Consider the following 13,379-nt stretch of genomic DNA (forward strand, 5'->3'; position numbering starts at 1 on the left):
GACGATAAAATGAGCTCCAGCAGTGTTTAGCACAGGGCTTCACACACAAGGGCTTAAAACATTTTTGCCGTCGTGATCATCATCATCTAGAATTTAGAAGAGTTCTGTGGAGTGCTTTATTGAATAACTTGAGTAGTTAACATAATTCCCATTTAACTATATCCCAAGCAGAAAATAGCTATTATTACTTTCCAGGTAGTGTTTAGTAATCATTGATGTTTGTATCAGTGGCCACCTCCCATTTTCTCCCCTACCCAGGTTCTATAAAATTTTCAGTTGTCAAGAGGTTACATGAATTGTGACATAATAGTAAGAGCACAGAATCAGATTTCAGTAGTAACTACTTCATACAGATCTGTGACCTTGGGTAATGTATTTAACCACGCTTCACATCTTTTCTCTTTTGAAAAGTAGGTAGTAATACAGGATCAAAATCATTATGTATGATGGGACAGAGTTTTCTTCTCTGCCACTCCCTCCCATTTTCTAGAATGTTTATTTTAATTTTTTAAATGTTTGTTTTTGAGAGAGAGACAGTGTGACCCATGAGAGGCACAGAGAGAAGGAGACACAGGTTCCAGGCTCTGAGCTGTCAGCACAGAGCCCGATGCGGGGCTGGAACTCATGAACTGAGAGATCATGACCTGAGCCAAAGTTGGACGCCTAACTGACTGATCCACCCAGTCGCCCCTAGAATGTTGTATTTTAAGGCTACATTATTAGAAGGGTGTTTTAAAAATAATGTTACCTAACATAGTGAAGGAGAAAAAGTAACAATGTATTGAGGAAAGATCTAATTGCATTCAATATTTTATCTGGGAGTTAAACTCCCATAAGGTCTTGCCCCTTCTTCATGCATACTCAAGTTCTGGAATCTGCCCACAACAATAATAGAAGTAGTTGGAGCAGAAAAAGACAGCATCCTTTGGAGGCAAGACCCGAGAAAAACCAGCTGAGATTCTAAGGAAAGAGTGAGTATATCAAAAAAACTAGGAGGGACGCCTGGGTGGTCCATCCAGTTAAGCGGCTCTTGATCTCAGCTCAGGTCTTAATCTCAGGGTAATGAGTTCAAGCCCTGTATTGGGCTCCATGCTGGGTGTGGTGCCTTCTTTAAAAAAATAAATAAATAAATAAATAAAAAGGACTAAGGGACTGTATGGAGAAGCAATAGAAAGACAATGCAAAGTACAAATGCAAGCCATGTATGTAATTTTAAATTATCTAGCAGCACATTAAAAACAGTAAAAAGAAATGTGAAATTAATTTTTGTAATGTTTTATTTAACCTCCTATATCCAAAATAATATTCAGCTGTTAATAATTATTAATATATTTTACATTCTTTTTTTCATATTAAGTCTTTGAAATCCAGTGTATTTTTTATTCTTATAGCACATCTCAATTCAGAGTAGCCATATATCAAATACTTACTCTCTGTATATGACTAGTGGCTACTTGATTGGACAATGCAGGTATTGAAGGTATGAAGGAGATTGTAAGAGATTCACTAGTGAACGTGGCATTGGCACATGTTGCTCCCCCAGAGTCTAGGAGTATGACTCCATGGCTGTGAATGGAGTTGAGGAGCCTGAATAGGGTATAAAACGACTAATCTCTGCTGGCTTGTGGACTTTGTGTGGTTTAGATTACATGGCCTGAAAGTGAAGTTGGGATTGAACGTTCTTTGGGGTTTTGTGTGTATGTTAAATTGGCCAACATTAAGACTGTTCTAGATTAAACCACCCTTCTTTTCCATAATAGGGTGTATTAATCTACTCAGGCTGCCAAAACAAAATACCATTGACTGGATGGCTTAAACAACACAATTTCTCAGATTTCTCAGGCTGGGAAGGCCAAGGTCAAGGTGCCAGCAAGGTAGATTTCATTCTGAGGCCTTTTCTCTTGGCTTGTAGATAGCCACCATCTCACTGTATGTTCAGGTGTGTGTACGTGTAGAAAATGAAATATCTTTGTCTTCCTCTTATAAGCCCACCGGTCCTATGGGCTTAGGGCTTGCCTTTATGATTTAACCTTAATTACCTCCTAACACAGTCACATTGGGGGTTAGGACTGCAACATAAGAATTTGTGGAGTGAGGGGGCGGGGGAAACAATTCTGTCCACAGCATATGGACTTAGCGTTTAAGATACAGATGTAGATAATATTTCACGACTAAGAAATAAAAGTGAAACCTGGGAGATGGTAGAATGCCACCTTGTAGTGTAGCTGTGGTACAGCACTTTCATCTGTGAGTTAAAGGATCTGGGGCCATGTTCAAGGCTGGCTCTCGAGGAGCTGACCCGAGGCAAGTCACTTATGTTTCTAGATTTCAGTTTCCATATCTGTAAAACAGGGAATTACCGTTCTCTTGAAGTGGTTGTGAGTTTAAATAATGGTTGTTAGAGTGCTTTGTAAACTCTAGTGCTATGTGAATTTTTGGTGATGTTATCAAATTACCATGTCCTACACATAGTAAGTACTGAAAAAAAATTTTTTAAGGTTTTTAAGTAATCTCTACACCCAACGTGGGCCTCGAACTTGCAACCCTGAGATCAAGAATCGCTTTCTCTACCCGACTGAGTCAGCCAGGCGCCCCCACTGAAAACATGGTTTAAATGACTTCAACACAGTAATGATGACATACATCATTACATCTGTCAGATAGTGTTAATGCTAAAGCTCTGTATTAATGCAAGAGGGTTTCTACTACCACCACTGTTGAGAATACATATATTTCTGCCTTTTGATTCTTAGAAAACACATTATGTTACATATGCTAATTCTATATGTCAGAAGCATTAAGTCGTCAGAATGTCCGCAAACCAACCTGTCAATAAATGGTGTCAGTTATACCTTCAAAATATATCCAGAATCGGACTGTTTCTCTTCACCCGCCTCCATTACCACCATGAACCAAACCATCTTCATCTGTCACCTCGTTTGTGACAGTAGGTTCCTCATTTTTCTCTTGTTTTCTGCTTTTACCTGTTTCCTTCCCATATGTCTGTTTTCAATGCAGCAAACAATCTTACGTGTCTCCTCTGCTGAAAACCTTCAATGTTCCCACTCTCAAAAGCCCCTGCAGTAACCTGCCAGCACCTATTGGATCACTCTCCTCTTGGTCCTCAGCTGCTACTACTTTTCCCCGTGTTCAGTGTTCCAGCCACACTGGTTTCCTTGCTCTTCCTGGAACGTGCCAAGTACACTCCTGCTCACGGGCACAAGTACTCTTTGTGTCCCTTCTACTTAGAATGCGGACCTAGATACCCATTTGATTCCTTCCTTTATATCCTTCAGATCTTTATTCAAATGTCATCTTGGTCAGAGCTTTCCTGACTGCCCTATTTAAATGTGCTACACCTCACCCCTGGCATTTCTCCTCCTTACCTGCTTTACTTTTCTCTATGGCACTTCTTGTCTTGTGATGCTTATCATATGGTATATAGCATTATCATATATTTATTTTATCATCTGTCTCCCCTACCAGAGTGTGAGTTTTATTAGGATAAGAATCTGTTCCTGTTTTATTGCATTGCTAAAAGCCAGTTCCTAGAACATAGATTGCACTCAATAAATACACGGTGAATGTTTGAAACAAAATCTACCCTAGTTGAACAGAAAAGGATCCTTTTTCAAAGGAAAAAATCTGGAAGTAGAGAATCAAGCTTGGAAGCTATAGAACCAGGAATGATGTAGTTTCCATCGGAGACAGTCATCACTGTTGTGGGGTTACGTGCCAGAACTTCTGTCCCCACTACCTGTGAAAGCTGCATATATCTTGGCCTCACACCTCTTCCCTTGCACAAAATGTATTCCATGAGATGCCTTGCTTTTCCCATCACTTTTTTCAAATGGATGTCTCTGTCACATCTGTGGGCCCTAGCTGCAAGGGGGCCTGGAAAAGCAAGTTCCAGCTTTCTATCCTGGGGAGGTGGACCCACAAGGTCGGAAATTCCCCCAGATACTGGAATTACATCAAAGATATGCTGGGTAGACAGAAAGCACAATAAATGTCCTTTACTGGTACTGAACTCTACCTACCATTAAAAAGTTCCAGGGGCACCTGGCTGTCTGAAGAGAGTTTATGACTCTTGATCTTGGGGTCATGGGTTTGAGCCTCACAGTGGGTGTAGAGATTACTTAAAAACAAACAAACAAACAAAAAAAACCTTAAAAAAATTGCAAAAGAATTTAATAAAAAAAATTCCATGTCAAGAGAACTGAATTTAGATAGAAACTTTATTTTTAATCTAGAATTTTTTTTTCTTTTTTTTTTTTTTTAATTAGAGGCAATTCCTAAAACTGCCCCAACATGGCAAGTAACTGTTCCATACAAACACACGCATATGCTTGGAAGGAGCAACCCCGCAAAGAGGTGTGCTCTAGCAAGGAAGGTCAGGGCCACTGTTGGCAGCCCCTCCACAGCCAGCCCAGGGTCCTGTGGGCAGAGCAGGCCAGTGGGCATGAGGAATCCTGGGGGTGGGGGTACTCAGCCAATGGCTTTGGGGTGGCTGGAATTGGTTTCTAACAGCAACTGCTAAACGATCTGTTTTCAAATTTATTTTTCTTCCTTCCTGATTCTGTCTCTAAGCTTTATCAGTTGCATATTTTCTTTCTCATTTCACATTCTGATAAGTAACAGCCAAAACCCCTTGCCTGGAGTATGGTTCCCATCATGAACTTGTACTTCTTGGCCAGAGGGTGGAGTGAGTAAACAATGTGATGCTTTACTTATGGAAAAGGAATGGTGTGAGCCCATCATCAGAAAAAGCAGTGAGGGCATAAAATCCCGGGCTGCCTCAGAGCTTTTCCTCTGTCACCAGAACTACTGTACTCAGCCACGAGGTCAGTGAGTGGCCTGCTGCCCAGCCCAGTTCAAATATATTAGATTCTAGGACTCGTCTTGATTCCATTTAACCACTTTTCCTCACACCACTTTTTTTTTTTTTTTTTTGCAATATGGGAAAGGAATGACTCTCTCGAATTTAATATTAGATATTTAAGTGTAGAATTCACTGTCCTTAGCACACACTTCAGTTGGTGAAGTAACATGTAGCAGAGGCTACCCTGCGAGTTAATGAATAATTATGTTTTGTATTATGTTTTGTATTCTGGCCTCTGATTGCAAGTCATTTGTCCCAGCCACCTGGGGCTTGGTAATTATTTCTTTGACACTTTCTAAAATGTTTTTAGCTTTAAAAAAAAATTTTTTGCTGCTTATTTTTTACTTCATTTGTTTAGTTCTTTTCTATTTATTAAATTCTTCCATTTGCTTCAATTCTTTAGAATGTCTCCTGGCTCTTTATGATCTATTTCTGTTTAAGTATGTAGAAGAATGTGGAAGAATTATTCCTTACTGTGAAGAAGCCAAAGCCACAGTCAAGCTTGTTTACCATCTTACGGGCACAGTTTAGGCCTCAGCTTTCAAGGGCATATTTTTGGCTTGTTACAAAGCATGCTTTGGCTGCCCTTCTCCAAAGTCTGCTCCTCCCTAACCAGAAAACAGGGCAGGGACCAGATTCTTTTCTTCCTTTTTCAGTTTCTCTGTAGCTGCTTATGCCCTGATATGGCATAGCCAAAATACCAGAATTGACTCAATTTGACTCCTTTTTTTAGGGCTAAAAAAAAGGTAAAGATCTGGATTTTTAGAAAGGACAAATAATGTAAAATTTCATACAAATCTGATACACACACACACACACACACACACACAGATTGATGTCAGACAAAAGTACTTTTGGCAAGCTATCCAAAGACAAGAAAAGAAATGTTGGAGGTATCAGGAGAAAGTGTAGGATTGCTGGGGAGAACAAAGAAGCTGTAATGAAGCATGTCTATGCTACGGAAATGTTTGGTGGAAGATGGTTTCACAAGAGGCTAAGAATAAAAAAGAACAAGACTCTGGCCCTGTTTATCTTTTCACCTTTCTGTCCCCACTTGTATAGATATTTGAGGCAAGAGATAGGAAATATTGTCTCCCATTCCTCTCTCCCTGATTCCCCAAAGTGATGCTGAAGTGGGAAAGTGGCTTGAGACATGGACAGAGCTGGTACATGGTAAGGCCAGAGTTAGGAGGGTATTTATGGAGAAATGGGAGGGGATGGTGGCAGAGGAAATGGAGTGGAGTGCTGGGGACAGAACATGTAGATTCCTAAAAGAAAGGGAAGGGTCTCTAGAGTCTGTGAGAGCCTTTCGGTAATGTAGATCAAAGTCACATAACATTTAAGGGGAAAAACGTACTTTTCCTAGAGGAATTATGTATATGTTTATTGAGAGAGGAGGAGAGCTGATTAGAAAAAGAAGTAAAAGTGGACTGAAAGTTCTCTCTTTGGGGTGGAAATTGTAGAGATTTTACAGAAATAACCTTAATTCCTAATCTCTCTGAAGGAGCCTGTGGACTAAAGGAGAATGAAGTTACGTAGTTCTTACAGTTTGGATGCATTCACTCACTTACCCACAGACATTATATGTCCCATACACTATATTGTACACTAGACACCAAAGCTTGAAAGGTGAGTAAGAAACAATCCCTGTCTAAAGATACTAGGGGAGACAAAACTGTATAACCAGTTTGAGAATCTCAACTCAAGAGGCATGTCCCTGAAAGTTTCATATTTTCTATTCTTGGTACTTTGCTGAACTTCATTGTTTTGGGATAGCAGCCTCCCTGTTTATTAGACTCTTAATTCCAGGTACTGAGATTTAGTCCTACTCATTTAAAACATCAATCTCATAATTTAAAAATACTCACGCCCCTCCAGGGTAGACTAGACCTGTCGTTCCAGCTCTCTTTACACGCACCTCTTCCTGTGCTTCCTCCTCTGGTGGTGTGGTCAGGAGCTCAACAAGGAAAACAGGTAATGTCTTAAGTGCATGAGTGTGGTAAGGTTGCTGTCCCCTTTCTGTAGGTCCCTGTGGCTTATCTAGTTCCTTGTCAGTGAGTGCACATGGGGATTCCCAACAGGCCCCATTGAGGAGAAATTCAATCCCAAACAGCTCCCTATGTTTTGATAGCTCTTTATAAGACTTGCTGTATCCATTAGCTGACTCGTGGCCAGCAGTGGTGAAGTACATTCATCTGATGTACACCTATCTGTTGCCCCGTGTTCTATGACAAGTCTACAGGTGTCAATCTCATTTACTGTCTGTGATCCCAACTTGAGGTCTATAGGATCAGATGGGATCCAAGTCTATATATTGGAATTCTCTCTGCTCCATGTACCATCTGCCCCCACCCCCACCCCATGCTCAAAATTACCTCCAAATTTATAGCGCTGGGATAGATCACCAAGCTTGGTGGTTAAGCAAACATCCAAATGGGGATGGAGATATCCCTTTCTTTGTCTTGAAGACACTACAAAACTTTACTACAAGTACCACAGCATAAGTAAAAATTTCTAAAATAGAACACAAAAGATATTAACTATTAGTGAAATAAATTGATAAAAATTGATAATTTATTTATTTATTTTTTTTATTTATTTATTTTTTTTATTTTTTTTGGGACAGAGAGAGACAGAGCATGAACGGGGGAGGGGCAGAGAGAGAGGGAGACACAGAATCGGAAACAGGCTCCAGGCTCCGAGCCATCAGCCCAGAGCCTGACGCGGGGCTCGAACTCACGGACCGCGAGATCGTGACCTGGCTGAAGTCGGACGCTTAACCGACTGCGCCACCCAGGCGCCCCAAAAATTGATAATTTAACATGAAGACCTTCCTTTCTCCAGAGACACCACTAAAAAATGATAAGACAACTCACAGAGTGGAAGATGGTATCTGTAATACACATATCCAACAAGGGACTTGTTTCAAGAATATAAATATCAAGAGCTCATACAAATCAATAAGAAAAACACAGACAACCTAAAATAAAGGTGGGCAATAATCATCTTGACTAGGATATGAAAAGGATATCTAACCAGCCAATATACATTTGAAATTGTATCCAGCTTCATTTATCATCAAGGAAATGCAAATTAAAACTACAATGTTATATCACTCCATACCTCCCATGAGGTTAAAAAAGAAAAAAAAAAAAAAAAAAGGATAGTAACAAATGGTGGTACAGTCATGAGCAAACAGAACTTCCCCATACTGTTATTGGGGGTGTCTATTGGTAATCGGTACAACTACTTTTGCAAACTGTTAGCAACTGCTAAAGCTGGAAGTCTGCATACCATACCATACTGCCCAGTAATTTTAGTCCCAGGAATATGTCCATCAGAAATGCATACACAGGTCATTGATAATTTGTAATAGTCTTGAACTAAAACTACCCAAATGCTAATCTGCAGTAAAATGGGTACACTGTGGGATATTCACACAATACAATCCTATATAGCAGTGAGAATGAACATAACAATATGAATCCCACAAACATAATGTTTGAGGTAAAGAAACTAGACTCTTTCATATGTAGTATGAAAGAACATAGTGTACAACATAGAAAGTCTCAAACGGGAAATTAATCTCTGTTGTTAGGATTCGTACTACCTTCAGGGGTGGGAGGGTAGTGACTAGAAGAGAAGCTTCTGGGAAGCGGGTAATGCTGTGTGCTGATAACACAGTTTTGTTCCCTAGTTAAAATCCTTAGAGCCGTGCCCATAGGATTTGTGCTTTCTTCCGTGTATTATACTTAAATAAAAAGTTAAAATTTTAAGAGCCTAACGAGAATTTCTTTTGGTGCCCCCACCTGTGGCTTTGGGGAAGAATTTTAACTCTCTCCACCAATGCTGCCCTCCCCCAAAGTACCAAATCTACATGCTCTCAGTCCCCAGCTTATTTTTCTCAAGGATAAAGATTATCAAACATTTCAGTCTCCTCTGTCCTCAGGAGTATTTAGTAATTTGATTTTCCCAGCTAGAATACCTGTAATCCCCTGATCACTAACCTCTGAGGAAAGGAGCCAGGAGTGTATGGAGAAAGATAAGAGCTAAGATGGTAAGAGTTAGGACCCAGGAATATGGTCAACATTGGAGAAATTCTTCTTATTCCTGGATGGAAGTGGTAAAGGGTGAACCTACTGAGTGCAAGTGGAGTACTATATGGTTATTTCACATAATAATTGCGATTAAAAAACAAGTTAATTCACAGAATAACGTAGGGGAGAAAACCTATCAGAACAACCAACCTCTGCCTCTCCCCACTGCACCCTATGGTCACACACGTACGGATTTGTAGTTAGAGGACTGGAGTCTGATTCCATGTTCTAGCTCATCCTTGCTGAGTGATCTTGGGAAAATCACTCAACACCTCTGAAAAATGGAGAGGGGGATTAGCAGCCTGGTCAGAAACATATCAACTTCACATTTCACTTTCTCTACTTATGCAGACGTTTGCTATACATGCAAAATATGTGCAGACCCACATTGCTTCTGACCATGCTTGTACAGCAGGGAATGATACCTTTGGGTGTGGCCAGTCTTCCTTTTATCCACATGTAAAACATTTTCTTTTTCAAGTGTTTAGGTGGGCAAGCTCCCTCCTCCTTCAATCCTGCAGGCCAAAAGCAACACGATGCCAACACATATATATATTCAAAATTAAATTTGTGTTCTTAGTATGCCTCATGATAGAACCACTCACTTTATCTTCTAATGGATTATCTAAGTCAATTTTCCACATAAACGGTCAAGTTTGTTTCGAATCACTGTTTTCCCAAAGCTATAGACAAGATGAAACCAAGGAACAGTCAGCTTAATTACAGCCAATTTCTGAAAGATGTGGGAACTCCTTCAGAATTAATGGAAAACTTTGCAGGTGTTGTGTATGGTAATAATCAAATGACACTTCTTTCCTACATCTATTTCCATCCATCTGACTTAATAGTTACCAAATTTAGGCATCTATTTCTATCTCAGATCCTCATGAAACCAATTTTTTTTAAAAAAATGTTTATTTTTGAGAGAGTGTGAGTGAGGGAGGGGCACAGAGAGAGGGAGACAGAGGATCTGAAGTGGGATCTGTGCTGACAGCAGAAAGCCTGATGCAGGGCTCAAACTCACAAGCCATGAGATCGTGACCTGAGCTGAAGTTGGACACTCAACCGACTGAGCTACCTACCCAGGCGCCCCAAAATTCAGTTTATTTTTTTGAAACTTAATATCATGTTGATCATACATAAAAAAACATGGGGAAATGCTCTCTTGACCTATATTTCAGAAAACAAGATATCATTCAAATCTTTTTTTAAGTTAAAAAAAAAATTTTTTTTTAATGTTTATTTATTTTTGAGAGAGACAGAGACAGAGTATGAACAGGGGAGGGGCAGATAGAGGGAGACACAGAATCCGAAACAGCCCAGATCCCGATGCGGGGCTCGAACTCACAGGCCATGAGATCATGACCTCCTGAGCCAAAGTCAGATGCTTAACCGACTGAGCCACCCAGGCACCCCTAAGTTTATTTATTTTTGACAGAGACAGAGTGCGAGCATGAGCTGGGGAGGTGCAGAGAGAGAGAGGGAGACAGAATGCGAAGCAGGCTCCAGGCTGCCAGCACAGAGCCTGACGCTGGGCTTGAACTCACAAACTGTGAGATCATGACCTAGGCCAAAGTCAGACGCTTAACTGACCGAGCCACCCAGGCGCCCCTGTTGTCATTCAAATCTTGAAAGACCATTTTCTTCCAAAGGATAAAACCGTTTGACTTTGAAAGTAAAGTGTGGTGGTTAACAGCAAGATCTCTGCCTTAGTTTCCTCATCTATAACTTACTTAGGTGTTATGAATAAGATAATGCACACAGAGGGTGTGGCAATTACCATATGATTGATATTTTACCGCTACTAATTTTTAAAAAATAAACCCAACGTGAGGTTTGAACTCAACCCCAAGATCATGAGTCGCATGCTGTACCAACTCAGCCAGTCAGTCAGGCATCTCTAATACCACTATTTGAAATTATATGTCTATTTAAAAAGTTTGTCTCCTCACATAGAAAAATAAACTCCATGATGTTGGATTCTTATCTGTTTAGTACATATAGGCAGCTGCTGAATGTGTCTGAGGTGCAGCAGTAAGGCAAAGTCTCTTGGTAGACCTTGGTACTTTGCTTTACTGCTGCAAAGTCTGCAAAGGATGGGATTTCTCAAAGAATTTAGGGCCAAGGGAAATTCTACTAAGGAACTCTAAAACTGACATTTCCTTAATTTTCAGCACTTGGGGAAATTTTGAAGACTGCCCAGCAGGACAAGTATGCTATGAAAACACATCATTATATCTAACATCAAGGTGTAAACACCAAGACAGCTGCAGAAGTATTTTATTTGTTAAGTTTATTTACTTTGAGAGAGCGAGAGAGCGAGTGAGAGGGTACGCGGACATGCTTGAGCAGGGAGGGGCAGCCCAAGCTGTCAGCAAAGTGCCCGCCTTGATCTCATGAACTGAGTGCTCAATCTCATGAACCGAGTGGAAATCAAGAACTGGACGCCCAACTGACTGAGCCCCTCAGGGACCCCTGGGTAACTATTTTAATCTAAGTCCATGAAGACCTTATTATGTGATCCAGCATTGTGAGGGTTTAAACAAGGTAACACAGCAAGATCTGCTTTATTCTTCAAACTTATTTGGCAAGTCAAGGCTTCTGGAGGTTTATCAAAATTAATACAGTATCCACTATAAGAAACTAGGGGCTACTTTAAGAAATCCAAAGCAGGTTAGAATTATGGCAAAGATTAATGGATATTTACATACAATGACTATAAAGTTAGAGTTAAGCCTTTCTGTATTTTATATCATGGAGTTGAATTTCTGTTAAAATCTATCCACAAAGAAGAGACAAGAACTTTCTGGTAATATTCTGTTTTATAATCTTGAGGTTATGAATATTTAACCTTAATGTATTAAACTATGTTTGTCATAGAAGTTAAATTTGCTTACCATTCTTGTGATAATTTATTCACTGTGACCCCACTAAGCTGGTTATACTTATCTTACATAAAAGGCTGTAGATTCTCTCAAAATTAGGAACAACAAACTAATTTACTTCCCTTTGAAAGAGCTATTCTGTAGGTACATAAGTTAAGCTACTCAGACTGATTTCAAGAAATCAAACGACAATGCATTCCACTCTATTTGCTGTGCTGGCGGTTGTTTTATCCCCTCGGAAACAGCAATGTACAAAACCCAAGATTCCGTGATGCTTATTTTCTATTCTGAGCAAAAACAAACAAACAAACAAACAAACAAAAAACCTACATAGATACTTTCAAATAGTGATAAGCGTTTTGAAGAAAAGTATACAAGGCAACCGGGTAGAGACTAACCAGCCCTTGTCCAGCCAGCGTAGTCAAGGAAAGCGTCTCTTGAGTTTGAGCTAAGATCTGAATGAGCATGTCAGAGGTCAACACCGTGGTGAGTATTGTTCCGATCTTTCTAGAACCAGACTGACTCCTGTTCCGATGTCTGCACATCTCCGCTTAACCCACCTCGAACACATTAAAGTCTTACTTTATTACATTACACACGGGAATCCGAGGTTCAGAGGTAAATAAGGCAAGTACCTGCCTTCACGTACTCTGGCTACACACTGGTGTGTTAGAGGAGAACGACGTACTGGGGCAGGGTTTGGAGAGTACTGAGTTCGGCACGTTAGCCGCTGCTTGGGCTCATCCAAGAAGGCTCCGGAGAGAGAGGTTAAGTAGGCCACCATCCTTCCTTCCCACCTCTCTTCCCATTTCCAACAGCATGGCCCACGTTTCGAGCTCAGAAATAGAAGCAGGCAGACGCCCGAAAAGGCCCTGTCACTTCTCCCACGGTTTTCCTAGCTGTTAGGATGCAAACCACTCAGGCGATGACTTCCAACTAACGCGAAAAGGTACAGACGCAGAAAAAGTGAAGAGGACACCAAAACCCAGCAGCATCCCCGCCCTGCGCACGCCGTGGCGTCACGGTCTGCGGAGGCAAGGTCTCTCGATTCGTGCTCCGAGACTACGTCACTTCCGCTGCCTGCGCGCTCTGCGGCGCTAAATGTTGTTACTATTTCCGGGTCATCCAGGCCGCCTGTGGCGGCGCAGGCGTGAGTATTAGCAGGTGTCCGGTCTATGGAGTCAGTTGTTGCCGGCGGCGTCGCGGAGGCAGGAGGTGGTGTCCGAATAGGGGCCTTTGCCCCGCCAGGATGTTACCGGGCTTGGCCGCCGCCGCTGCGGCCCACAGATGTAGCTGGTCCTCCCTGTGCCGGCTCCGTCTGCGCTGCAGGGCGGCGGCCCACGGCTCCAGCGAGCGCCAGGGTGAGTGTACCGGCCCGGCCGCTGACTCCGCGGCAGGTGACCTGGAGGACCAGGCCGGTCTCGGCGCTTCGCCTCGGGCAGTTCGCCCGCTTGCCCTTCCCCAACCCCCCTAACCTTCCTTCCGGGTCTCCGCCTTTGCAGTTCGGCCCGCCCA

The 13,379-nt window shown here is 41.6% G+C and overlaps 1 protein-coding gene across 2 annotated transcripts in view; it reads left to right on the top strand.

Moving 5' to 3' along the window:
- Positions 1 to 13,379, top strand: part of SLC30A9 (solute carrier family 30 member 9) — a 107,321-nt gene that overhangs the window by 9,541 nt on the left and 84,401 nt on the right. For both annotated transcript variants that reach the window (XM_049631951.1, XM_049631952.1), the window contains exon 2: positions 11,154 to 13,225. In XM_049631951.1, coding sequence (XP_049487908.1) covers positions 13,114 to 13,225 — 112 coding nt within the window. In that variant the 5' untranslated portion in view covers positions 11,154 to 13,113. The remainder of the gene's footprint in view (positions 1 to 11,153; positions 13,226 to 13,379) is intronic.

The sequence above is a fragment of the Panthera uncia genome, chromosome B1, assembly GCF_023721935.1.
Source record: "Panthera uncia isolate 11264 chromosome B1, Puncia_PCG_1.0, whole genome shotgun sequence".
In the NCBI taxonomy this organism is placed as follows: domain Eukaryota; kingdom Metazoa; phylum Chordata; class Mammalia; order Carnivora; family Felidae; genus Panthera; species Panthera uncia.